The sequence below is a fragment of the Malaclemys terrapin genome, chromosome 4 (genome assembly GCF_027887155.1).
Source record: "Malaclemys terrapin pileata isolate rMalTer1 chromosome 4, rMalTer1.hap1, whole genome shotgun sequence".
Classification (NCBI taxonomy): domain Eukaryota; kingdom Metazoa; phylum Chordata; order Testudines; family Emydidae; genus Malaclemys; species Malaclemys terrapin.
The window spans coordinates 16,120,365-16,147,066 of record NC_071508.1 but is presented as its reverse complement, the minus strand read 5'-3'; the positions used below and the strand labels follow the sequence as shown (position 1 = coordinate 16,147,066).

General features: G+C 50.6%; 1 protein-coding gene across 2 annotated transcripts in view; it reads right to left on the bottom strand.

The window, feature by feature from the left end:
• Positions 1 to 26,702, bottom strand: part of PIK3C2B (phosphatidylinositol-4-phosphate 3-kinase catalytic subunit type 2 beta) — an 84,369-nt gene that overhangs the window by 28,500 nt on the left and 29,167 nt on the right. For both annotated transcript variants that reach the window (XM_054028040.1, XM_054028041.1), the window contains 9 exons: positions 20,617 to 20,717; positions 19,150 to 19,304; positions 18,069 to 18,189; positions 8,986 to 9,097; positions 8,045 to 8,124; positions 7,707 to 7,770; positions 4,206 to 4,352; positions 3,288 to 3,321; positions 2,581 to 2,776 (listed from right to left, as the gene is read on the bottom strand). In XM_054028040.1, coding sequence (XP_053884015.1) covers positions 2,581 to 2,776; positions 3,288 to 3,321; positions 4,206 to 4,352; positions 7,707 to 7,770; positions 8,045 to 8,124; positions 8,986 to 9,097; positions 18,069 to 18,189; positions 19,150 to 19,304; positions 20,617 to 20,717 — 1,010 coding nt within the window. The remainder of the gene's footprint in view (positions 1 to 2,580; positions 2,777 to 3,287; positions 3,322 to 4,205; positions 4,353 to 7,706; positions 7,771 to 8,044; positions 8,125 to 8,985; positions 9,098 to 18,068; positions 18,190 to 19,149; positions 19,305 to 20,616; positions 20,718 to 26,702) is intronic.

Here is a 26,702-nt window from a genome sequence, read left to right as displayed (position 1 = left end):
AGTGACACCACCAGCTATGCGGCAAAGGGAGAAACAGACCTTGGATCCTTAGCCCAGCTCTGGGGCCAAATTTTCAGCTGGTGCAAAGCTCCATGGAAATCAGTGGCCCCAGAATCTGGCCCGTGGGTCCATGAAACTGGGCTCAGAGATCTGGGGAGGACAGCTTTCCTCACCAAATTTCTGGAGCTTACACAGAAGGGTCAGCAATGCTGCCCGGGGTGGGGGTCCTCTGCTGTGGTCTGCGGTTGGAATCCAGAGGGCCGGGCACCTCCATGATAATGCAAGACACTGGGGGCTTGAGGGGACACTGAACAAATGTTTCTCAGGTTTGGGTGGCCAGCAAGGCTGGAATTTCAGGCCAAGGTTTGTGGCAATCTTACTATAACCCAAACTGGTTCATCTGCCGAGATCAGACGCACGACTCTCTCTAGAGGGGGCAGCTGACTCTGAGCACAAACTCCCTGTCTCCTCTTAGCCCATTCCCCTCCCCAGAACATTTCAGCTCAGGGTGGGGGATTTTATCCCCCTTTCTCCACTGCCTCTCCAGATCAGCCATGGGATCTTTCTCCCAGGCTGTTACCCCTTTGGGAAAGATGGGGGAAGCTACCGAGAGAAGGCCCAACTCCTTCCAGACAGTCAGATCGACATATGCCACAGAATGCCATCACATGGGGGTCTCCCAGAAGGATGCAGCCATGTGACAGGTGCCGAGCGTGGCGGGGTAACAAAGGTCAGAGGATGCCTGGATTTCCCAGGCTACTTCCTTTGTTCGGAGTCAATCACCAACTGGAATACATTAAGGATGGGACAAAGGCGAGGGGTCCCTGGAGGGGCGGCTGCTACTACCACTGCCGCCTCCTACCCCCTTCGCGGGCTCGTGTTGCTGGAGCTGCAGAGCTCTGTAAGGCGGCCAGCCGTAGCCAGGAGCGTGGTTTACCAATGGGCATCCTCCCTGCGATGGGTGAAACATAGGCATCCAACCCAGGCAGCTAACAAAGGAGCATCCCCTCCACCCCACCCCAGCCCCCCGACATACGCACACAACCCTCCCCCTCACCACACACGTCTCATTGTCCCCTTATCCACCCAGGATAAAAAGCCCAGACAGCCACTGGCCGCCAGGGCACAAGCCCTCGCTGAGAACGGGCCCATCTGTCACAGTCTCTAGGACTGCAGCAGGCTTGAGCCGGGGGGAGCCTGCTGCGATGAGCTCTCCCAGAACATTCCTGCGCAAACGGGGCTGGGCTGGGCTACGGAGAGCGCTGCAGAGCTCAACTGCACCAGGCCCCCTCACTGGCGCCACTAGCTCTCCGCAGCCTCTTGCAAGCCCCTCTGACTCCTCTCCCTGCAGCAAGACGAAGGCTCAGCTCCCCTCCCTCCCTGCCAGGGCTTCCTCTAACACCCACCAGCATAGCACCAACGGGCTGAATTTCCGGGGGCTCCGGCATCCCGAGCTTTGACTCTGCCTAGGCCCATATTCCTGGCGTATTCTGTATTATCATTACGGGGCGTGCAGGTAGGGCGAGGAAGGTCTCTGTTTGCTTCTAGATTATGGCAGGGATGAGACAACCATTCAGTGAACTAACTAACCCTTGCTGCAGCCTTTCCAAGTAGGAATGAACCCCTCAGCCAGCTCCGGTTCTGTCTCTGACCTGTCTATCCCCAGGAGCCCGCTGGCTCTGATACACCCCCCATCAGGGCACTCTCTGCAGCCCTGGCAGAGCAGTGAGGGATGGACTATGAGCCTATATAGGCCTTTACCAGCTCTGAATTCGATGGTCCATTGCAGTGTCAAGGCCCAAGACACCCACATGTACATTGTCCTCCTGTCTTCCCTGCAGAAATCCAGCTGGAGCTCTGGACACATCTCACCACGCAGGGGTGAGAGTAACATGGCATGGAGAGGGTGGGGGTGGGGGTAGACATACATTATATGTTCATTGCAGCCAAGTATCCACGACTCAGTAATGCCTAAGCTGGGTGTGGGGTGTGGAACAGAGCAGATCAGTAGTGCTTCTGGTCCTAAGAGTGGCCTTTGCCAGAAGGTCCAGGGGAAGTTGTGCTAACCTCTGGCGTACCTAGTTGTCCCATACTCCACTGCAAAGGGAGATATCTCCCTGACCTCAGCTACTGACGCCCTGGAACACGAGGACCGAGTGTCCTCATAAAGGATGCTAAGAGACTGTGATGCCCCCCCAATTCATGCCTTGTCCCCTCCCAGCCCTGCTGCAGGCTCTTCCCAATGCTGTCTGTAGGATGCCAGCCTAGAGGATGCGAGAGGGCGACGTGGACCGGGGCAATCAGCCCAGATGCTCTTTGTCAGACTAAGGCAGGGCCGAGAGCCTTAGAATGAGGGCGGGATTCCAGACACTTAACATGCCTTTGAACTGTGCAGCTGCAGCCATGGCCCAAGGCTTCTGGCCTCCGGGGAGAGACCACACTGGCTAGGGGGCCGCAGACCAGACGGAGCGAAGGGGTATCCTGAGATGTAACTCCAGACAAGGAGCCAGGCACATGGGTAGGGATCTCCCCCAATCAACCTTCACCGCCCAGCAGGGACACGCGGCTAAGCCCTCGTACCTCGCTGCCCAGGTGATAGGGATGCGGTGCGTGGCGTAGACAGTGAAGGAGAGGGGACAGGTGAGGAGACAGGCCTCCTGGCTCAGATGGTGCTTCCTGTTTCCATGCACCGCCGTCTGGAAGTCTGCGTTGAAGGTGTTGCAGTAAAGCTCTACCAGATCCAAGATGGCGGCTGTCAAGGTCTCCACGACCTTCTCTGTAAGGGAGCGCAGATGAGGCATGAAACAGGGATGTTCTGGAATGATGCCCCCCCATCTCCCCTCCCTTCCCCTCCCCTCACGCTGGACCTTGGTGGGGAGGTCTCCGGTACTGCCAGCCCATGATGGAAGCTCCAGTTGCCTCTATCCTGCTACAGATGGCCATGCCCTACCCACACCCTGCATAGTGACCTGCCTAGGGGCTCAAGCACATTGTGGGACGTTTTTTTGGGGCTGATTAAATTATTTCAAGCTGACATGACTCTGCATGTGGATCTTTTTCAGAGGGAACAAGTCGGGGGCAAACCCCCCCTGAAAACCGAACATTTCAGGTTTTTTGTTGGAAATGGAGAAAAAATGATAAATCCTCTCCCCAAAAAGGCCATTCCCCCCTCCCCCCCCACAAAAAGTTTTTTTTTTAAGTTTGTCCCACTCTAAATAGGGGGGAGGCGACTGAAGATCAAAAGCACCAAGAATTCTGCAACAGAATGAGCGGAGAAGAGAAATTACCCCGATTTTCCCTCACGGCCAGAACATTTGGATCCTGTCAAGGAAAAAGAAACCAGAAGAGCAATGTTAAGGTTATTCCAGTGCCCTCAGACGCAGCTGTAAGCAATTGTCCAAGCCAGCTACTTTATGTAACAGCCTCCCAGAGCCTTTCCATTCCCCGCCACTCAAGCAGCAGCAAACAAGGAAATACAGCGAAGGCAGTTGCACAGTTTCAGCTGTTCAGGAATTTTACATGTGGTATGTTGGCGCGGGGGGTGTGTGTGTAAAAAACAGATGAAAAGGGGCCAGATTCCCTTTATTTGCACCCACTACCCTACCTAAATGTGCCTAGAAGCCCTCTCCAGTCTGGGAAGCTGGGTTCTCACATATGGGCTCTTCACTGTGAGATTAACCAGCTCTTGAAATGAGACCGGATCTCTGCCTAGGAGATACAGTCCAGTTCAGGGGCGAGTTTCGAGGCTCAGTTTTGTAGCAGGGAAGAATGTCGCCTGCAGTGGAGGGAACCACTAGGTGACATTCTCTGGCCTTGGGCTACACAAGAGGTCAAGGGGATCTTGATCACTAGCTTATGGTAGCCGATCAGAGCCTTGCTGGCTTTGAAATCTATGGGCCCGATCCAGTGTCCACTGAAGGATTCCCGCCACTGCCTTTGGATCAAGCCCTGTGAAGCCAGCTCACGGACGGACTGCTCCCCGCTGTACTGTCTGTTATGCTGGGCTTTGCCAGATCTCAAGAGATGATGCTCCCACCCTTCCCCAGGGAGATTATTCCACAGCCTAGAAAGATCTCCCCAGCCAGAAGCCCCACCGCGGCTCATACACACACCGTTAATGCCCAGCCTCAGTTTCCCTTTAATTTCACCCCTTTCCTCCAAGCTCAGCCCCCCTGCTGAGGAGCTTCTGGGTCCTGGCCTCTTACCTTCTGGATTTTGGGCTGCATGCGAGAAGGGCAGGCTGGCAGCTGGTTCAGGGCTCCAGTGATTTCCTGGGACTCCACAGCAGCCAGGGCATTGCAAATGGCCATGACGGACTGGATCACCCGGTCGGCTTTCAGCTGGAAGTCTCCCTGGAAGAGAAAGCAGGGAGAGGCTCATGGTCTCAGACTCCACTGCGCAGTGCGGACACGCAGCCAGATGGCTTGACCTTACCACCACTGATGGGGTATGCTGACATGATAGCCAGCTTTTGGACTGACAGCAGGGGCCATAAGGAGATCCACTGGAACTCTGGCCCAAGGACGCCTGCGTTTTAACCACCTCTGTCCCACCACAGCACATTCTATCTGACTCCACCGGTAGCATTCGCAGTCCAGCCAGTCCCAGCTCTACCCATGCTCAGGCATCCTGGGAGAGACCTCTCTCTCTTGGGCCAGGTGAGTGCAAGCAGCCGTGCAGAGGTGGCAAGGGGGCTGAGCGCAGAAGGATTATGCTTGAGATAAAGCAGCAGCCCAGGAGGAGGAAGGGAGTGGATGGAAAGCCAAGGAGTTCCTGGTCTGGACCTGCCCAGAAGAGGTGGAGAGGAGGGTCCCATGGCATATGCACTGCCCATCTGCATCCCAGCTACCAAAAATAGAGTTGGGGTGGGGGGGGAATGAGACCCTTTGTGATCTCTGCACTGTGCTGGACACTTGAGCTTTGCCCTGTCCTCCATTTTTGTACCCCCTCCACCCTCGGGAGGTACATCTAGCCAGGAGGTGCCAGGAGAGAAAGAGGAGACTCTGTGGCACCTAAAGAAAGCCACATGCAAACAGACTGCAACAGGAGATGGCGGGGATAATGCCTTGTAGGTGCCCACCCCCACCTGCATTCTTGTGTCCCCGCCAACAAGACAGCCCAAAAGGAAAGACAGAGCCACTGCTGAGCAAGTTCCCAGCCCAGTATCTGTCTCCTCATGGTTCATCATACATCCTTGATTCTCTGCAGACCTGGCTGGGAGCAGGCCTGCTGCTGAGCAGGCAGGATCCTGGCACCTTTGACATGTGGGTTTGGCACTGGGAGAGCACAAAGGGGAAGTTTGCGGCTCTGCCCCACCCGGTCATGTGCGAGAGACCCAGGGGCCATACCTCATCAGCTAAGTAAGGCTATGACTCATTCCCCAGGTCCCAGTGTCACAGGGATGTGGGATTCTCAGCACTCTTTCATCTGTTTGGCTTGAGACTTGATACTCAGGACTGATTTTGGACTGGGTAGGGAGCGGATACCTACACTTATTGAAATGGAGGTGGCATGGTCTAACCCTGAGGTTCCCAAGCTGAGCATTATGGACACGCATGATGCTGCCAGTGCCACTCCTTCATATGGAACTCCAGCCAGGACACCTCAAACCATGGAGCTGGAGTTGACACTAGGGGCTGCTGCTGTCCATACTATGACAAATCCCTGGTCTAGTACACCAAGCTGGGAGCCAGGAGACCTGGGTTCCACCCATGGCCATGCAGTGTGACCCTGAGCGGGTCACTTCACTGGTCTGTGCCTCGGTTTTCCCATCTGTAAAAATAGGGATAATGGCCTCTACCCTTCTTTGCCAAGCACTCTGAGATCCACACATGAAAGAGACATAGAGAGCAAGTGCCTGGTCTTCTTATCAATTAAAGACTGTGTAAAAATTAATGACCAAGGATAAAGGGTCAGATTTTGTTTTGGATCATAGTAATTATACACATTCTATAGCTCCTTCCCTCATGGGATCTCAAAGCACTTTACAATCATTAATGATTTAACCCTCACTGCCATCCCAGCAGGCGGGTAAGTTCTATCTTCATCTTACAGATGGGGAACCAAGGCACAGGGAGGTGAAACGACTTGCCTGAGGGGAGTCAGTGGCAAAACTATAAAAGAACCCAGGAGTCCTGACGCTCAGTTCTCTGCTCTAACCCCTAGGTGGGGCACCCTCTTCTAGACTTATTTCAGCCTCTTGCCTCTGCGAAGCTGGGCTGGAAAACTGGTGAGGACTGGCTTTGATGAGGGATCCCTGACTGGAATGAGGAAGTAGAGAGTCAACATAATGTGAAATAAGGCAGAGAAGGTTCAGGTTCAGGATCAGGTCAGCAATCCTTTTACAGGCGCGGCCATGTCTAGTGAAAACAAGACAGGCTTATTGGCCCTGAGGTTTAGCAGGAAAAACCTGCATGTGAGTGACGGGCAGACATGCACTGGGTCCCAGAGGATAGGACTGAAAATCAAGTAGGTAACTAATGCCCCCACCACCAGAACAGAAAGCCCCATGGGACCTTCATTACAGGAATCAGCGTTCCCTAGTGGTGAGAGCAAAGGCCTGGAAGTCAGGAGATCTGAGCTCTGGCCCCACTCCCTTGGGCCAGTCCCTTCCCGTCTCCGTACAACAGGGAGAACACTGACCCACATATGAAGGGTGCTCTGAGATCTGTAGATGACAGTTGCTATGGAGTGGCAAAGTATTGTTAGAAGCACTAAGACTGGCATTGTGGAGTCCAATCACACTCGCAACTCTGGTCTTCACACACAAATGGCACTGGATCCACTAACGGTGTGGTTTTAAACTGGTTTAGTTAAGCTGTGGCTACTGTGTGTGTGGATACTCTGAAACCAGATCTACTCTACAAACTTTTCCTGGCATCACTATGTTGGTCCAGGGTGTGAGAAGATGTGGTCTGAGACTGACACAGCTGTGCAATTTTGTGGGTATAAGCTCTATCCACACTGGGGCCTGGTCTACACTTAAAATGTAGGTTGACATAACTACATGGGTTGGGGATGTGAAATATCCACATCCGTGCCTGATATAGCTATGGTGACCTAACCCCTAACGTGGACACAGCTATGTGGACGGAAGAACGCTTGTGTCAACCTAGCTACCATTGTTCAGGGAGGTGGAGTTCCTACAGTGACGGAAAAACTCCTGTAGGCTGTGTCAGAGTGGGGTAATGGTGGCATAGCTATGTCACTGCAGTCCCTAGAGTGTAGACATGGCCTAGGAGCGCTTTGCCGGTATAGTATACTGATGTAGCTATACCAGCAAAGTCTTCCAAATGGACCTGAGCTGAGATCAGTTTAAGAGTGGTTTGTTTTGGTTTAGCTTAACTACAATAAACCCCCTTAAGCGGAAATGTGTGTCCACACAGCCGTGTGCGCGGCTTCAATGAAATCAGATTAAAAACCCATTTAAATTAAGTAGGTGCAACTTTCTCATGTAGACGAGGCCCGGTTTACAAGTGCAACTAAACTGCTATAAACCAGGTGCAATCTAATAAGCATGTCCACACTGGGGTTTGCACTGGCTCTGCTAAAATTGTTTTTACAGCTGATTTAAGTTAAACTGGAGCAACTTCTGTGTGTAGACAAGCCCAGATATGCCCCTCACCCCCAACTGTTAAATTGCTGCGCTCTGTACTGGTGTGGGTCCAAGTACAGGGCCCATCCTGTCCCAGGCAAGCCACACTCACCTCGGCTGCTAGGAAGGTGTCAACCTCATTGTGGAAGGTGTCGAAGAGGAGACTCAGGGCTTGCCTGGATTGGAGGAGATAGGAGAGAACTCAGCTTAGAGAGAGGGAGCACGAGAGGTAGCCATGGAGGCGCCTCTGCACCAATTCTCACCGCACAGCCCATCCCTCTCACGCGAACGGCATTCAAGTGCAGCCCCAGGAAAGCAGCGCAAGTGCCTTGCTGCCTGGATCCATTTATGTTCCTCCACCCTCCTGCTCAGCACACCCCCATCCAAACCCCTCGGCACCCCCAATGGGAGCTGTACACCTCACATCACCACTTGTCCCCTCCTCTTTACCTGCTGATGGTCTGCTTGATTGGCCTCTCCTGCAGGTGAATGTAATGGTTGAGCGTGGAAGGGCTCTGGTCATCGTTCACCTGTAGGAGAAAGAGACCTGTTTAGGTGCATCTGATCTGCTAGCGTTAACCCCTCCCGGTCAGGGATGCTGGCTGTACCTAGTATGACTTTCTGGCTGACATCTGCAAAGTCACTGATGTCATTTGAGATACCAACTTCCCACTGAAAAGTAAGTATCTTTGAAGGTCTCAGCTGCTAGCTCCATGTCTGCTGAGAAGCGTGTAGGGACTCCTGGGTTCGGCAGGATCACTGAGGAGGGTTCTAGCCGAGAGTGTTGTGATTAAATTAACATAAGGGACAACCTACACTGACAATAATCGGGGAACGTTTCCTGACACTGAGATCTGCAGGGCTGTGCAGTAGTACCCCCAGTGCCCCGTTGCTTGATACATTTAGAACTAGCATGGGCAGATGCAAGGAACAATCTCATATTGGGCAGGGGATAGACTAGATGTATCAAATGGGTCTTTTCCATCTCTAACATCCATGGCTTCCTCTGTAGAGCCGTGCCTAGCAAATCTCTCTGCGTTTGGGAAGGATTCAAGGATGAATTGCTGGAGTTTAGAAGCTGGACTAAATGAGCGCTCCCAAAGCAAGCCCTGCTTGCAATGGGAAAGGCAGGGAGTAGGGAACTTTTAGCTGGTGGTGGGCAGGGGTCGAGGTGGCAAGCAGCCGCAGAACCAAACCCGCTGGAAGGGAGATGGTGAGGCAACAATTTGCAGGGCATCATGGCCTTGTCCCCCCAAATCAGCAACCCCGGGATAGCTGGTGACCCTCCCCACCCCTGCCCTGGCAGCGGTGGAGATCAATGCCCCAAGGATCGGCAACAGCATGCATCAGTTCAGTGCATTCTCAGTTCCCCCTCGAGAGCAGCTGCTCACCATCCTGGCAAGGTCGCTGCGCACTGCCTTCCTCTTCATCAGCTGCAGCCGGATGTCAATGTCAAACTTCCTGCAGTGCTGGATGTATTCGTGGCTGCCCAGGGCGTGTTTGCTGGAAGGATGAACAAAAAAAGGACAGCTGTGGTCCGAGGCCCTGCTCCAACCTGCAGCACAGGCTTCAGAAGGGAAAGGCCTGGAAATTCAAGACCTCCACTTTGATAAGGATCTTCCGGGCCTCTAGCAGATGGATCTTAGCACTGGGGAGCAGGAGTGGCTGTGTTCTAACTCCAGCCCTGCCAATGCCTGGCTGGCTAAACCTAGGCAAGTCTCCCCCCGTGCCTCAGTTCCCTCCCCACCTCTTTAAAACAGACGTTATTGGGATTAGTTAGTAAGTGCTAGAAAGTTATTATAGAGGCACTTGCCCTCTCAGCTCCTCACCCATTGAAAAATGGGCCCTCACTCAAGAGTGCCATGCTGAAAGGGTGAAAAGGGGAGCTTCCCCGGTTAATATAAACCATAGGGATGCAGCTGGGGAGATGAACCTGGTTACCAGGGTCTCTCGGCCTCATTCTTGGTTACACATGGGCGACCCAGGGAAGCACAGCATAAGGGCAGCCCGGAGCTTGCACTAACTTACAGTGGGGGCTGGGCAAACCCCTACAATACAGGAAGCCCAAGTGGCGACTGTCACATACAAACTCAGTAAAGACCAAACTCAGGTTGAACCAAACTCTGGGTCCGGCCTGGCCTGGCTGAAGGGCCTTATCTAGAAGCGACAGGAGCTGAAATACTCTGGAGGCAGCTTGCGATACAGAATCTCTCTCTCTGTCAGCTGCAGCAGAGAATCGCCCAGTGCGGCTTTCACTGGCGCCCCCCGAAAGCAGAGTGCAAGGTGCCCAGGGAGGGGGAAACAGAGTTAAAACACCTGCAAGCTCAAGGGCAGGATGGCCTGGAAATAGGAGGGTGTGGGAAGGAGTGCGGAGTAGGAGAGATGGGAGCACATGGGGGCAGCGCAGGTACAGGCCCAGAGGGGCTGGGGACAGCATCCTGGGAGGTGAAAGCATGGCACTGAGAGAACAGGGAACAGGGCTACAGATGGGATGGGAGCAGGAGGATGGCGTCTCAGCTCCTTTCAAAGCTTTCCGCTGAGGCTTTCAGAGCTGCCCAGGGAACACGGATGCCCAGTTCCTATTAAAATGAATGGGAACCAGAGGCTGAAATTCCCTAGGCAGCTTTGAAAATCTCAGCTTTATTGTCTAAGTTGCCTCGCACCCGACCTGGCGATTCAAATGCGGAGCAGGGCGGGAGGGGGGCTCCAACTCCTGCTGCCTGTGCACACTGGCTGCCCAAACCCTGCTTCCACTCTGCTGCAACCCAAGCCGGGACCCAGAGACTGAGCTGGGCTGGCCCTTGCCTCAAACTCCTCCGACGGAGGGAACAATGCAGGAGTGGGGGAAGCTGCAGCAGGAAGCCCTGCCTCTCCCAGGCTGCTCCGGCAGGAATAGCTGGTTCTTATCTCAGCACAGCCTGCATCCTGACCTGCACCCCACACACAGCTGGTGCAACTGCCTAACATAACCAGGCAAGTTCAGGAGTGGGGAAGGGATGAGACTTTGAGGTGGTGGGACTAAGTGCCCAGTGATAGCCCAGGGCCTGGAGGGGGGTTGCGATTGGGGTCGCTGGGGCAGAAGTGCCCAGACCCTGGTCCCAGTGAGAGGATTTTTAATTCAGGTTCTCTGATTGTCTCCACATCCTCAGCACTCCCAACACACCTCCTGCCTGCACTCTGCCCTAAACAATAGAGCATTGGTTGATTCCGTTTTCATCAAAAAGGTTAGCGGAAATCAGACAACAAACATGAGTGTAAATGGGGTAGGATCTGAGTCTAAAATCGGGAAAGAACAAGTTAAGAATTACTTAGACAAGTTAGATGTCTTCAAGTCAGTAGGGCCTTGTGAAACACATCCTAGAATACTTAAGGGACTAGCTGAGGAGATCTCGGAGCCATAAGAGATTATCTCTGAGAACTTGTGGTGGACAGGAGAGATCCTAGAGGACTGGAAAAGGGCAAATATACTACCTGTCTATAAAAAGGAGAATAGGGACAAGCCAGGGAATTATAAACCAGTCAGCTTAACTTTGCTGCCCAGAAAGATAATGGGGCAAATAACCAAACAATCAATTTGTAAGCCCCTAAAAGATAATATGGTGATCAGTAACAGTCAATATAATTTGTCAAGAATAAATCATGTCAAACCAACCTAATATCCTTCTTCTACGAGGTAACAAGCCTTGTGGACAGGAGGGAAGCACTAGATGTGATATATCTCAGTTTAATAAGGCTTTTGATACTGTCTCTCATGACCTTTTCATAAACAAACTAGGGAAATATAGCCTAGGTGAAACTATTGCAAGGTTCCAACTGGCTGGAAAACCACACTCAAAGAACAGTTGTCAATGGTTCACAGGCAAGCTGGAAGGACATATCTGTGCTAGGTCTGGTTCTAGCATAAAAGATTTGGACAATGGCATAGAGAGGACACTTATAAAGTCTGTAGACTATACCAAGCTGGGAGGGGTTGCAAATGCTTTTGAGGACTGAATTAGAATTCAAAATGGTCTTGACAAACTCGAGGAATGGTCTGAAATAAACAGGATGACAATCAACAAGGACAAATGCAAAGTACTCCACTCATGAAGGAATAATCAATTGCACAAATACAAAATGGGAAATGGCTAATGAAGAATCCTAAAGAGTACTAATAAAGAGTACTGCAGAAAAGGATGTAGGGGTGATAGTGGATCACAAACTAAATATGAGTCAACAGTGTAACGCTGTTGCAAAAAAAATGAACGTCATTCTGGGATGTATTAGCAGGAGTGTTGTAAGCAAGACACGGGAAGTAAGACACGAAAAGTAAGACACGAGAAGCTCTACTCAACACTCATGAAGCCTCAACTGGGGGGTGCTGCGTCCCGTTCTGGGCACCACACTTTGGGAAAGATGTGGACAAACTGGACAAAGTCCAGAGGTGAGCAACAAAATGATTAAAACAATGAGGAATCTGGTGGTACCACTGGACTCCTCATTGTTTTCTTAACAGAACTGTCACCCAAATCTAGATTAATCTGCAGAAATTCTAGGATATTCTGAACAGACCAGAAACTATCTATTTTCAGTCTTGCAACAGGAGGAAAACAAAAGATTGCTGATGAGCACAAGAGGTTCAGACTGAGACAGTTTACATGGCGAATGAGTTAGCGCCTTTGACAATAGACAAGTTTTTTCCCCATGAAAGCGTATGCCCAAATAAATCTGTTAGTCTTTAAGGTGCCACCGGAATCCTCGCTGTATCCTTTGTAGATACAGACTAACACAGCTACTCCTCTGATAAAATGATTAAAGGTGTAGGAAACATGACCTAGGAGGAAAGACTGAAAAAATTGAATTTGATTAGTCTGGAGAAGAGAAGATTGAGGGGGGGACATGATAACAGTCTTCAAGTATGTAAAAGGTTGTTATAAAGAGGAGGGTGATAAATTGTTCTCCTTAACCACTGAGGACTGGATAAGAAGTAATGGGCTTAAATTGCAGCAAAGGAGATTTAGGTTAGACAGTTGAAAAAACTTCCTAACAGTCAGGGTAGTTAAACACTGGAACAAATTGCCTAGGGAAGCTGTGAAATCTCTGTCATTGGAGATTTTTAAGAGCAGTCAGAGAAACACCTTCTCATGGATGGGCTAGATAATACTTAGTCTGTCTCAGTATAGGGGACTGGACACCCTGGTAACTGGTGGGTGTGTGGCTTTGTGAACAGCTTGTTAGTTATCTGCAGACCCATCGGGGGAGCTAGCACATTGTTCCTGGAGTATCATACCAAAATGGTAGCACATTGGGTACTGGTTTGTGTGTTATTATTTTAGCAACAGGTTGTTGATGATAAAAAAAAATAGAAACTAGTTAGGAAGGAAGGATGATCCAGTGGTTAGGGCATGACCCTGGGACTCTATAGATGGTGGGTCAATTCCCAGCTCTGGCACTGATTCCCTGTGTGACCTTGGGCAAGTCACTTAGCCTCTTTGTGCCTCAGTTCCCCACTTATACAAAAGGCATGATAACCCTGGCCTACCTCACAGGGGCAGGACAAATACACTGAAGCTTATGAGGTGCTCAGATGCTATAGTAATGGGGCTCATAAAAGCACTTTAGACAGATAGTTACTTAGTAGCGTAGGACCAGAAATAGTCACAGGCTCTGCATGTTTGCAGCAGCCTGGCGACAAATCTGCCATCTAATCTAGGCATTTCTGGGGCATCCAGCATGGGAAATAGGTATGGATTTCAGCACAGTCTATATCTAGCATAGTGAAGGGGCTATTGGTTATGGGGCCTTTGGGTTCAGTATCACTGCCTCCAACTGAGCACTGGTGATTAGTGACGGGAGTGAAGTGAGTTTGCTGAGTCTCAGTCAGACTGGTGCCTCCTTCACAAAAGCCACCATTGAAAGTGACAAAGTTTGAACAGGCCGTGGAGAAGGAGTTCCCCCGTCATCTCTCCGGATCAGGGGCAAAGGACGTTGGTGAGGACGGAGCAGGGGAAGCTTATGTTATATCTGCTGGAGAAGGGACTTCAGTGGGGGGAAGGAGCCTGGCTGAAGACTGAACCCTGAGGGCCTTATGTCCCTCTTGTTTACACCAGTACATCTCCACTGACTTCAGTGGACTTTCTCCTGCTTTGCACTGGGCGTGAGTGAGAGAAGACTCAAGCCCAGAGAATCCAGAAACCGACGTGTCCGTGTAGGATGTTTTCTGATTGCTGAGCAGCCTGGTTGGCCAAAACAGCTAGGGGAGGCTTTGAGCACTCCTGGCATCTACTGCATTTTAGAGAAGGGGGGCGGGGAGATCAGAAACAATGTGGCTTTGTTCAGGGGCTTTCCTCCAAGGTCTTTCCAGGAGGCCAGTGAAATGGAGCACCGCATTCTCACCCCAGCTCATTAGGGACCCTTCAGAGTGTGTGTCGGGGGTGTGGGGGGTAGGAGAAGAGACAGGGAACATCTTTTCTCTATCCCCAAGACATGCTGTTCCCTGCCAAGAGGGGACACAGCCCATAGCAAAGACGAGCCGTGTCATTGCCAAATGTGTGCAAAGATTCACAGCGATGAGCAGGGCATGTCGATTAGACAGCTGAAAAAAACCCGACTTATTTGTATTACTCTAGCCTCAACATGCCTGGGCCGAGATTAGCTCCCCATGGTGCTAGCTGCTGTACATACACATAAGATACAGTCCCTGTCTTGAAGAGTTCACAATCTAAACAGACAAAGGATAGAAGAAAGAAAATATTATAACCTCTTTTATAGACAGGGAACAGAGCACGGGAAGGGATGAAGTGATTTGACTAAGGTTACACAGTGAATGAGTCTGTGGCAGAGCCAGGATTGGAATCCTGCTCTCCTGAGTGCCAGCTCGGTGCCTTAACCACAAGACCAGCCTTCCTCCCTCCCTGAAGCAAAGCTGACATCAGACACCCTTTTGTACCGGTGCAAAAGTTTTCAACATCGCCTTTCTCTGCCACCCTCTGCAATCAGTTTGTGCTTTAGATGCAAGGCTGAGAGAAAAGCTGTCTCGTCTCTTTGTAACCGTACACCAGATCCTTTTAAGAAAAAAGAAAAAAAAGCCCAGGAGGAGCCTAGAGATGACAAGTCGGGAGCATTATTCCCTCATCTGATGTAAATTACTTTTTCAGAGGGAGGCTGCTTCTGGTTAAGGCTCATTATACACAAAGGAAGACAATTTTTCTGCTGACGCTGACAGAATCAGTAGAAAAAGCCCAGCGGCTAATGAGGAGAATTTGCAGCTCATCTTGGTCCCTTAGCTCGGAGGCTGGAATGGTCTTGCCAGTTCTCAACTGGCAGAGTTTTCCCCTCAAGGCTAGCCAAACTCCCCCTGGAGCGAGGCATTTCCAGCAATCCACTGCAGTTGCAATGGCAATCATCCGAAGAGATTGTCTATATAGGTCATATATCTATTTGCTTTGGTAAATATGGCTCTTTAATATATATGGTTTGCACACGGCCCTCTCTAAAATACACACACACACAACTAATAGATATTGGGCTTATTCCTCAGCCACGCATGAGCTCGGGGCAGATGGAAAACGGGGCAAAGGCGATTCTAAGATGAAGGGCTGCTCTAAAGGGCTGGAGCAACTAGGGCCACTCTGCCAGCCGGGCAAGATTTGCTGGAGCAGAAGGAGCACAGCCTCACCCCCTGCCCAATCCTAATCACGCCCTTTACGCAGAGGGCGGGGAATGGCTGGAATGGAGCCAACCAGGAGATTCCCCTGCACAAGGAGACTTCCCAACTGCCCCTTTAGGGCCTAATTCTGTGGCCAGTCAAGTCAATAGCAAAGCTCCCAATGACTCTGTTGAAGCAGAGTCAGGTCCTTAGGGCAGCTTGTTCTGGTTTATTGTGTGTAATTACCAGGAGGTATTTTATTTGCCCATACGGCCACGTATGTTACATCTATATGATTTTGTGCCCAGAGAACGTCTTTCATTCTAAGGAGCTTTACTGATAGCTTATCTACAGAAAAACACTTCCTCCACCCATGAAATGCAGCAGCCTCTGGGGTGGAGGCAATGTCGAAAAGCAGGGAAGGGAAGTTTGTATCAGGGCAAACCGCTGCAATGACAAAAAGCACCAGGCGATCTTCAATGCCCATGTGCAGCAGTCAAGGACATCAGTAGTACTCGACTCTTCTACCTGGGAAGGAGGAAAGGCTGAGCTTCCCCTGCTGGGACTAAAACCCGTGGTTTCAGGAAGTCTGGTAATGCCAGACCTGAGACTTACATACAGACTCTTCCCTCCATTGCTGCGAGGAAAGCCAGCCTGTGGTTAAAGCTATGGTACAGCCTGCCAGGGCTGCAGAGGAGCAGGAAATAGCCCTGAGACTAGAAAGCTTTTATTGCTTTCCATGCTGGAAAGCAAACTGGTCTGGGCGGTTTATTCCCTTGGATCTGGTCTCCTGCACGCTCCAAGCCATCCTCTGCTGAGGACTCCATGTGGTTTAAAAGTCTGTTCACGGACAGCCCAGCCAGGATAATAGGGGGGTTTCGCTTGCCAGCTCACATTCTCCGGCATCATTACTGGGCCACAAGCTCTGAAGAGGCAAAACTAAAACCACCTTTAAAGTCCCACCAACTGTGAGTAACTCCGTCATGGAGAGACTGACACTTAACGGTGAGGAATGACAAGTGGGGTGACTTCAGTCACTGGCCAGCCATTGCTCCAGTGTCCCCCTGAGCATCCTTGTTTGGCTAGGAGCTCAGAGTACACAGGAGCAAAATGAGAGTTAGCAAAGGAAAAAGCCAAAGTAGGGGACCGCAGATGGCTCAGGGGCAAGGAGGCTTTCACCACCAGCTCATTGTTAGAGCCTGTTAGAGCCTGCAGGCTGTTTGGTGGCAAAATCAAGAAGGTGGGTCTCAGTCTAGTTCCCAGAGGATACGTGTCTACATCACAAAAACTAGCCACTAGCACTAATGGGCCACCCTAAGGAGGGCAAAACGGGCCATGGAGACCGAATGAAATCTTTTCCCTCCTAGATGTGGTCCCACCAGGTGAGACACATCAGCAGGGCAGCATGGGAAATCTTGCAGTCACACTTGTCCTGTGGCTATGAAGAGGATGTCAGTCACCATGGCACCTTTCCCCACAGGATTATTTATTATCTGTGTTGCTGTAGCATCTAGGAAACCCAGTCATGGACCAGATCCCATTGTCCTAGATGCTGTACAAATACAGAACAGAGATGGTCCCTGCCCCAAAGAACTTACAATCTCTTGGTTCCTTAATCCCCACTGGTTCCCCGTTTCGTTTTTCCTCAGATCCATCCGTACACTTTATTTGTCCACGTATTTTCATAGAATCATAGAATATCAGAGTTGGAAGGGACCTCAGGAGATCATCTAGTCCAACCCCCTGCTCAAAGCAGGACCAATCCCCAGACAGATTTTTGCCCCAGATCCCTAAGTGGCCCCCTCAAGGATTGAACTCACAACCCTCGGTTTGGATATTTTGCTGGCCTCTATTTTTTGGGGGGCCCTCCAGTCCTCTCTAATGGAGACGGAGGCTTTAGGGTCGTTTCAAGGGTCCCAGGCCTTCTGCAAAGGTTAAATAGGCTCGCACCACAGCTGGGCAAACATATTCCATTAATCTCCCCCCCCCCCCATGCATGGATTCTTCTTCTTTTTTTTTTTTTTTTAAAGTTGCATTTTGTTTGACATTTGTCAGCTTCCCAAATGGGAGGAAGCACCAGCACATTTTGGGGGCTTTCATCATAAAAGCATAAAAACATTGTCAGCAGGAAAATTTGGCAAAACCAAACCGTTTTCAAAACCCCCTTCCCTCTCCCCCTCCAAATTTCTATTTACCCTGTTCAGCCAGCCCCAGCTGGCAGCCTTTTGCCAGCCACTTAAAAATAAATACCAAAAATTAAGCTCCTGTTCTTTTTGCTCTCAACTTGATTGCCTGCCCCAGCCACTTCGCTGAGTATCATCAGGATTTTTATTAGTATTTCAAGAGCTTTTCTTGGCCGCTCTCTAATATGCTCCAAACATGAGCTCCCCAGCGCATGGGGTCAAGGGGAGTTACTTATATCCTGCAGCGGGAGGATAAGGCTCCTGCCTTTCTTGGCAGGAGAGTCCCAGTGATGTCGGGAGGCAGGAAATGGAATAATCCAGGGGGCTCCTGACTTGCGTTCAGATAAACCCAGCTATTGCACAACACCGACCCGCTCAGGAGATGCACTGCCCCGGGGAAAGTGGGAGGGGCTGGGCCCAACAGCAACCACAGGGCTTGTCATGTGAACGTGCAAAGAAGCATGAAAGGAAGGACAAACGAAAGAGGGGACAGAGGAAGATGTTTGGGGGCTCGCTCCCCTTTTCCTGCCCCTAGCACAGCAAGGATTCGACAGCTCTCCACCACCCACCGCTCCCCCGGACACCAGGGGGTGTTCTGGGTGCACCAGGACAGGCTCGCTGAGGTCCCTACGTGCGGCCGGCCGGTCACTGCTTGTTCACTCACTTTTGCAAGAACTCTTCCAGGCCGCAGAGCTTGAGCACGAAGTCGTCCACGTCAATGCCGAGCAGCTCGTCGTACGTGTAGCACAGCGTCTGGTAGATGAGCAGGTCCACCGTGGAGGAGCCTGTAGGGGCAGGGAGGGAACAAACCCCGCAGGGCGAGAGCCTCAGGCCACGATTCTCTTGGGCTCCCCATCCCACCCGTTTCAGTGACCGAGACTCTACTCCCCACAATCCCTCTCTGCACCCGGCTGGAGGTAGAGTCACGCGAGGAAGCGCACGCTGCCTCCACCGTGTCCCATTCCTGCATGGCAAGATCCCGGGCAGCGTCTAAACCATGCGGCAAGCCACTGCCTAGGGGAGTGGTTCTCAACCTATTTACCATCGTGGATCGCATATGCAGCCCTCTGTATGTTATGTGGGCCACATGCCACATCCACACAATATATATACTACTCATATGGCCCTGAAGATATCACATGGGCCACAGCTGCGTGCTGATTGGGCCACAAGCGGCCCATGGCCCATCAAAGTCAGTGGAGACACTCCTATTAACTTCAATGGGCTTTGGATCAGGCCTGTAATTTAAGGCTTATCCTGCCTTAGTCGTATCCAAGCAACCACATCCAAAAGAGGACCAGAGACCTTGGTGCACATGCAGTGATGGAGAGTGAAAACGAGCTGAGACATCTGCACCTGGATCTCAACCCCACTCTGGCCTTCTCGGATGCAGCATTTGGTGCAGCCCATCACAGGGGAACACTGAGAAATTCAGAACCCAGGTTTAGATGGGGGGGCCCCCATCTCTAGCACATATCCGCCCATGGGGGCAACACAGACACTCTCTCCTCTGGGAGAGGAGCCACTTTCACCAGGATCACGTCTGTCCCATAGGAGCTGGAAGAGGAATTTGCAGGAGGAGGCAGAAGACACCACCGCTTGAGCTGCTAATGGCAGCCATCTTAGCCCCCTCATTGCTGTGGGGACCGGTGGAGGTGTGGGTTTCTCGCCGCACGAGGATACCGTGTTCATAAGTGGACGTGGGGCAGCAAAGCTCCATACTTACCACCCTAGCAGAGACTTACAGTCACAGGTGAAAGTGAGCGGTTCTTGCACGCTGTCGCACACCACGGTCACCTTCAGGCTGGTGCCGTGGCCCAGGTGCTCAGGGCTGAGGTTGACTGTGCTCCAGACAAAGCCGGTGAGGGAATAGTCCTTGGTGCTGTAGCCGGATCTCAAGCTGCAGGCAGAAGCGGGGGGAGGGACAGAAGAGGAGTTAGAGATCCCTGCCCCATCCACAAAGGGCTTTATCCCTCACTGGGTGGTGGATTCTCCCCTTCCTCTCTCCTCCTTTCCATAGAGGCACCAGAGGACTCTCTCCTGGCCTCTTCTCCTCCCTTTACAACCTAGCTCCTAGTGATCTCATCGGCTCACATGGCCGACACCAGTGACTCCCACCATCTACCTCTCTCTCTCCAACTCGCCTCCCTCCACGCAGTCCTGCATGTCAGCCTGACTCTTTGACCTCTCCTCACAGGTGTCTCATGGCCAGCCTGAGCTTGACGTGGCCCATGCCAGCTAAATGCTCCTGCTCCCCTCTTTCTCTGTCACCATCAGCACAGCCTTCCTCCAAGTGGTTCAGGCCTGGAGCTTGTGTCTTGGACTCCACCTTCTCTCTCTAGCTGAGATACCAGCCTCCATCACCTGTTTTTCATTTCTCCCATGTGCCATTGTGCAACCTTGCAAGCCACCCCTTATGCACAGAACGCCCTCTCTGAACTAATCTGCAAAGCCACTTCCCACTAAGGCTGCAACGCCTAAGGGAAATTGCTGGTTGGCAATAACTAAGCAGGTGGCCAGCAGGGATCACGGATATCATGCTTAATATTGACTTGAAACCAGCTTTTAGTGCAGCTAGCCAGACAGTAGGCCTCTGTTTGCTTGCCTTGGTGCATTCAGTTTCCTTATGTCGGGAAACCATCCGCCTAAGAGAGTCCTAAATGGTCTTAGTTCCCCCTCTTGCTTCCCCCTCCTTCCCTCACCTACATGCGGCAATGTAGCCCTGAATGTTAAGAAGATATTTACCATCTCCCCACTCTGTCCCTCTATAAAACTCTCCCAGCCCCAAAGTGTTGAACAGAGCAGAAAGGGGCATCCTTATGTTGTCCCCCCGAATGCCTCTTTTATAGTTTTCAAACACCAACAGGGTGCCACCCCCCCCCCCTCCTGTGCCGCTTTGCACGGAATTGTGCCAAAGATTCCAATCACTGCCCAGCAAAAATGGGCTTGTCGTCTCATCACTTGCACCCCAGGAATGACCCTTCCCCGACGCCACTGCTTAGCCACCACGCAGCACAAACAGCGGAGACAACAAAAGGCATGTCTTCCTTCTCCCAAGATTAATTAAGCCACAGTAATTAAATCCCCAGGGCATTTCAGCCACCAGTGCACTGACAGACCTCCGAGTTATGGCCTGTGCTGCAGGGCAGTTAACTAAGAGGAGACCCCAGAAAGACGGCTTGAACGCGTCTCAATCCCTCCCAGGTACTTACACATCTAGCATGTGGCAGAAAGCAGCCACCTCTTCGTCCCTCTCCTCGGAGACCTCAAACAGCTCATAGCCATTAGCTAAGGAGTGCGGTCGGGAGGCAACCTAACACGGAAAGAGAGCGAGAGATGCAGGGATAGTAGCAAGAAAGCTCATGCAAACAGCAGCCAATGGAGTGGAAGGGCCCCAATTTCCCACTCCGCTGAGCTCATTTCCAAGTCACCATGGGATGCTTCTTACTCCCTTCCCCCCCTCATAACGCATAGGCTATGTCTTCACTGCAGTCTACTCTCGAGTTGGGTGACCAGGGCCGCCCGGGGGTGGGGGGGGAGAGCAAGTGGGGCAATTTTCCCCAGGCCCCGGGTCCCACAGGGGCCCCCATGAGAATATTGTATTCTATGGTATTGCAACTTTTTTTTATGGAAGGGGCCCCCGAAATTGCTTTGCCCTAGGCCTCCTGAATCCTCTGGGCGGCCCTGTGGGTGACCAAGATGTGGTTCCTCTCCCTTTCACTGGATCCAGTTGCAAGAGACGCAAATATTTCTGGGTGCGCATCCCAGGGTTCATAGCACCACAGCTCACTTGGACGCTCTGGGCTTGCTTTTGCTGAGCAGTGTGGGACAACTTGGCTGGCCCCATGAGGGTAGGGTGACCAGATAGCAAGTATGAAAAATCGGGACAGGGGGTGGGAGGTAATAGGAGCCTATATAAGAAAAAGCCCCAAATATCGGGACTGTCCCTATAAAATTGGGACATCTGGTCACCCTACATGAGGGATTGTGGGCAAAAGTGGTAGAGAAATTTTGCCCACATGGGAAATTCATCTGCCAGCCAGACACAAGCTGGTGTGGTGTTACCGCAACTGTGGTCGGAAACTGTTCCTCTCTGAGCATCGCTATTACAAACGGCAGAGAGGGGCTAACACATTTAATGGAAATTCTCCTTTGACTAGGGAGGAAGGTAAGATGCAGCAGGCGGAGAAGGGATACAGTAATCAGAGCGGGTTGAAATGTTTTCATTGTATAATTTTTTTTAAAATGTCTTTCCAACCAAAATTAAAGTTTCTACGGGAAATTTTCATTTGCATTGAAATTCTGGATATTTTACCAGTAAAAAAGTATTCCCGCACCCCTTCCCTTTTTCCCCTAGTAACCCCCGATTTTCCAGTGGAAACAAAAGTGACCAGAGGAGGAGGGGAACTGAAACACTGAAAATAAAAATAAGTTTCAGTTTTTGTTTTGCTGAAAAACAGACAAAAATTCAGCAACATTTTTTGAATAAAATAAACACTTAATTTATTTAAAATTTTTGTGGAAAATGTTGCATTTTCTGACCAGCTCTAACAGTGATGAACTGCAGAACTCATTACTTCTGGATACAGCTGAAGGCAAAGAACTAAAATAGTTTAAAAAGAAAGGCTTTGAGTTTTATGGTTGAGTTTCAACTCTCATGCTTCAGGGTATAAACCAGCCACTAACAGATGGGGTCAGGAAGAAACTTCTCCTAAGGACAGGTGGTTCCATAAATGTCTATTATGGGCTTTCATGCGCCCTCTTCTAAAGCAGCTGCTGCTGGCCACTGGCACAGATGAGATTAGGGTTACCAACTTTCTACTCTCATAAAACTAAACACCCTTGCCCCGCTCCCTTCCCCGCCCCTCCTCCGAGGCTCACTCCATCCCCCCTCCCACTGTCGTTTGCTCTCCCCACCCTCACTTACTTGCTCATTGTCACTGGGCTGGCTCAGAGTGCTGGGGTGCGGGATGGAGTGAGGGCTCCGGCTGGGGGTGCGGGCTCTGGGGTGGGGCCAGAAATGAGGAGTTCAGTTGCAGGAGGGGGCTCTGGGCTAAGGCTAAGTGGGTTGGGATGCTGTAGGGGGTGAGGGCTCTGGCTGGGGGTGTGGGCTCTGGAGTGAGGCCGGGAATGAGGGGTTTGGTGTGCAGGAGGGGGCTCTGGGCTGGGACTGAGGGGTTTGGAGTGCAGGAGGGGGATCAGGGCTGGGACAGCAGGCTGGGGCATGGAAAGGGGTGAAGGGTGCAGGCTCCAGGAAGCTCCTGGAAGCAGCAGCATGTTTCCCCTCCAGCTCCTACGTAGAGGTGCAGCCAGGCGGCTCTGCGTGCTTCCCCATCCACAAGTGTCACCCCGCAGCTCCCATTGGCTGTGGTTCCCAGTCAATGGGAGGTCCAGAGCCAGCGCTTGGGGTGGGAGCAGCGTGCAGAGCCCCCTGGCTGCCCCTATGCCTAGGAGCCAGAGGGGGAACATGCCGCTGCTTCCAGGAGCCACGTAGACCCACGGCAATCAGGGAGCCTCCTTAGCCTCGCCGTGCTGCCGACTGGACTTTTAACGGCCCGGGCAGCAGTGCTGACCAGAGCCACCAGGGTCCTTTTTTGACCAGGTGTTCCAGTCGAAAACCAGACACCTGGCAATCCTAGATGAAATAACAAGCTAAGTAGTCCATTGATCTGAACTGATATGGCCATTCTGCCTCTCTGCCATATGAAGTGTTGGTGTCACTCTTACCACCAGTCTGAGTGATGGCACATGGATGACATGCACAGGATGTATGCACGTCCTTTTCCTTTGGTGATGCCCAAAGGCTGGGCGAATGAGGGACAGCATAGCTACTCTCCTGAGACAGGGTTTACACTTTGGAGGTTAACAGAAGGGGATATGAAACGTGCTCACATACACGTATATTCTAGGGGCAAAGTGGAGCAAGAAATGGAGTTAGGACTCTTGGATTCTATCCCTGACACTAATTTGGGTCCAGCATTTAGGATGGATTTTCAAATGTGCCTGTTAGTCTCGGGTGCCCAGCTGGAGACACAATGGCCTGAATTGAAGAGGTGCTAAGCACTCGCTGCTCCCACTGGCTACATGCAGGTGCCCATCACCTCTGATAATCAGGCCCAAGTTCTCCTCATGTCGGGCATCCAAAAACTGAGGGCACGTGAAAACGTAGGCTTCTAGGCCTGGGCCAAGCTCACACAGTGAGTCAGTGGCCGAGCTGAGCAGGGAACCCAGGAGCTCAGGGGAATGCCAGTCTTTCAGTTTTGCTACAAGACTATGCTCCCACCAGCGGGCTTTGGAGATGGTCAGCTGGAGGATGCTAGAGAGATGCAGAATGTTATTACTACTGAACACACCGGGCATCTCCTACATGTAGTGTAATGCACATTATGTAGCTAACACACAAGAGGCTAAATCCTCAGACCTCATAAACGCCCCTGTGTGTTACTGGATCAGCACCGAGGGGATTAAAAGCTGCCTTTCCTTAGGGGAATCTTCAGCTGACATAGGACCAGCACCCCAGTACTCCTGGCCAGCGGAGGGAGATGCTCTCTTCTCACATAAGTTAGAACAGTTCTCAGGCTACCCTCACTTGTGCTGCGGGGCAGTTTAGTCTCCAGCAGCACAACAGCCTTGGAAAGGGCAAGTTGGCTGGGACAAAGCCACCTATGGCCCCCCAAGTGCCATAGAGCCTGGGGCTTGGCTTCACACTTCAGGGATAAGCCTATGAAGTAAGCAGTTCGTCCCACCCTGTGCACCAGTACAGTGAATGCTACAAGGGGCTACACAATTATTTTCACGGTCGTGTTAATACAAAGACAGAGAAGGGGAAGAGACTCAGAGTCACAGCAACTAGAGATGGAAAAGCTCTGTCAGGTCCCGTCTGACCAATGCAGAATAGTTCCTCATGGAGCATTTTCAGCACAACGGCTAGTCATAGATTCATGAGTACAAGGCCAGAAGGGACCACTGTGATCACCTAGTCTGCCCTCCTGTATAACACAGGCCAGAGAACTGCCCCATAACACTGGTCTACAGTTTTTGAGATGTCGTCTGCTTCAGAGATAAAATGTGCTATTTATTATGTATTCTGATGTGCTGAATTCAAATATGACAATTAAAACAACTGATTGGCTACTGTTTCTAAGATATTTAAGTTTTTACATTTTATGTCTATGTATATTGTGTAGATAGTAGAGTTTTAATCATAAATTGTAAACCTAGGTCTTTTCATGTGTTTATGGTTGCTTTACATGATAATATTTCACCTGTCCTGTTTATGTAACACTTTAAAAATCAGCAAAAGGGTTATATAAATAAAATTTATTATGCAACAAAAGGCAAAAAACTATTATGTACATAGTTTAGTCCTATTCAGTGTCTACTCGGCGCTTCTTGGCTTGTCTCTTGTATTCATTAAATGGAGCATCTCTTGTCACTGTCAAGCAATAGTCTGCAAGCATTGATGGGCTCCATTTGCCCTGATAGCGTTTCTCCGTTGTTGCAATGTCCTGGTGAAATCACTCACCGTGCTCGTCGCTCACTGCTCCGCAGTTCGGTGGAAAAAAATCTAGATGAGAGTGCAAAAAATGTATCTTTAGTGACATGTTGCAACCAAGGCTTTCGTATGCCTTGAGGAGGTTTTCCACCAACAACCTGTAGTTGTCTGCCTTGTTGTTTCCGAGAAAATTTATTGCCACTAACTGGAAGGCTTTCCATGCCGTCTTTTCCTTGCCACGCAGTGCATGGTCAAATGCATCATCTCGAAGAAGTTCACGAATCTGAGGACCAACAAAGATACCTTCCTTTATCTTAGCTTCACTTAATCTTGGAAATTTTCCACGGAGGTACTTGAAAGCTGCTTGTGTTTTGTCACTGGCCTGGACAAAGTTCTTCATCAGACCCAGCTTGATGTGTAAGGGTGGTAACAAAATCTTCCTTGATTCAACAAGTGGTGGACGCTGAACACTTTTCCTCCCAGGCTCCAATGACTGTTGGAGTGGCCAATCTTTCTTGATGTAGTGGGAATCTCTTGCACGACTATCCCATTCACAGAGAAAACAGCAGTACTTTGTGTATCCAGTCTGCAGACCAAGCAAGAGAGCAACAACCTTCAAATCGCCACAAAGCTGCCATTGATGTTGGTCATAGTTTATGCACCTCAAAAGTTGTTTCATGTTGTCATAGGTTTCCTTCATATGGACTGCATGACCAACTGGAATTGATGGCAAAACATTGCCATTATGCAGTAAAACAGCTTTAAGATTCGTCTTTGATGAATCAATGAACAGTCTCCACTCATCTGGATCGTGAACGATGTTGAGGGCTGCCATCACACCATCGATGTTGTTGCAGGCTACAAGATCATCTTCCATGAAGAAGAATGGGACAGGATCCTTTTGACGGTCACGGAACATGGAAACCCTAACATCACCTGCCAGGAGATTCCACTGCTGTAGTCTGGAGCCCAACAGCTCTGCCTTACTCTTGGGTAGTTCCAAATCCCTGACAAGATCATTCAGTTCACCTTGTGTTATGAGGTGTGGTTCAGAGGAGGAGGATGGATGGGAGAAAATGTGGGTCCTGTGACATTGATGGTTCAGGACCAGAAGTTTCATCCTCTTCCTCGTCTGACTCAAGTGAGAATGATTCTGGTGCATCAGGAACCGGCAATCCTTCTCCGTGAGGTACTGGGCGTATAGCTGATGGAATGTTTGGATAATGCACAGTCCACTTTTTCTTCTTTGACACACCTTTCCCAACTGGAGGCACCATGCAGAAGTAACAATTGCTGGTATGATCTGTTGGCTCTCTCCAAATCATTGGCACTGCAAAAGGCATAGATTTCCCTTTTCTTGTTCAACCACTGGCGAAGATTTGTTGCACAAGTGTTGCAGCATATGTGTGGGGCCCACCTCTTGTCCTGATCTCCAATTTTGCAGTCAAAATAAAGGTGATGGGCTTTCTTAACCATAGTGGTTATACTGTGCTTTTGTGATGAAAAAGTCACTTCACCACAAACGTAGCAGAAGTTATCTGCACTGTTCACACAAGTACGAGGCATCTCTGCTCACTTTGGCTAAACAGAAATGTGTCTCTTTGCAAAATCAAACACTGACAAATAAGAGAGCACGACACTGTATGATTTCTAGAACTGATATAGGGCAATTTGTTCAGCAGAGTGATGTAAGCTTCATTATGATTGCAGCATCCATGACTTCTAGGAATAACATGATGCAATTCATATCATGTATGACGCAATACCAGTTTCAGATTGCATCATTAATTGTTTTGCCTAAAA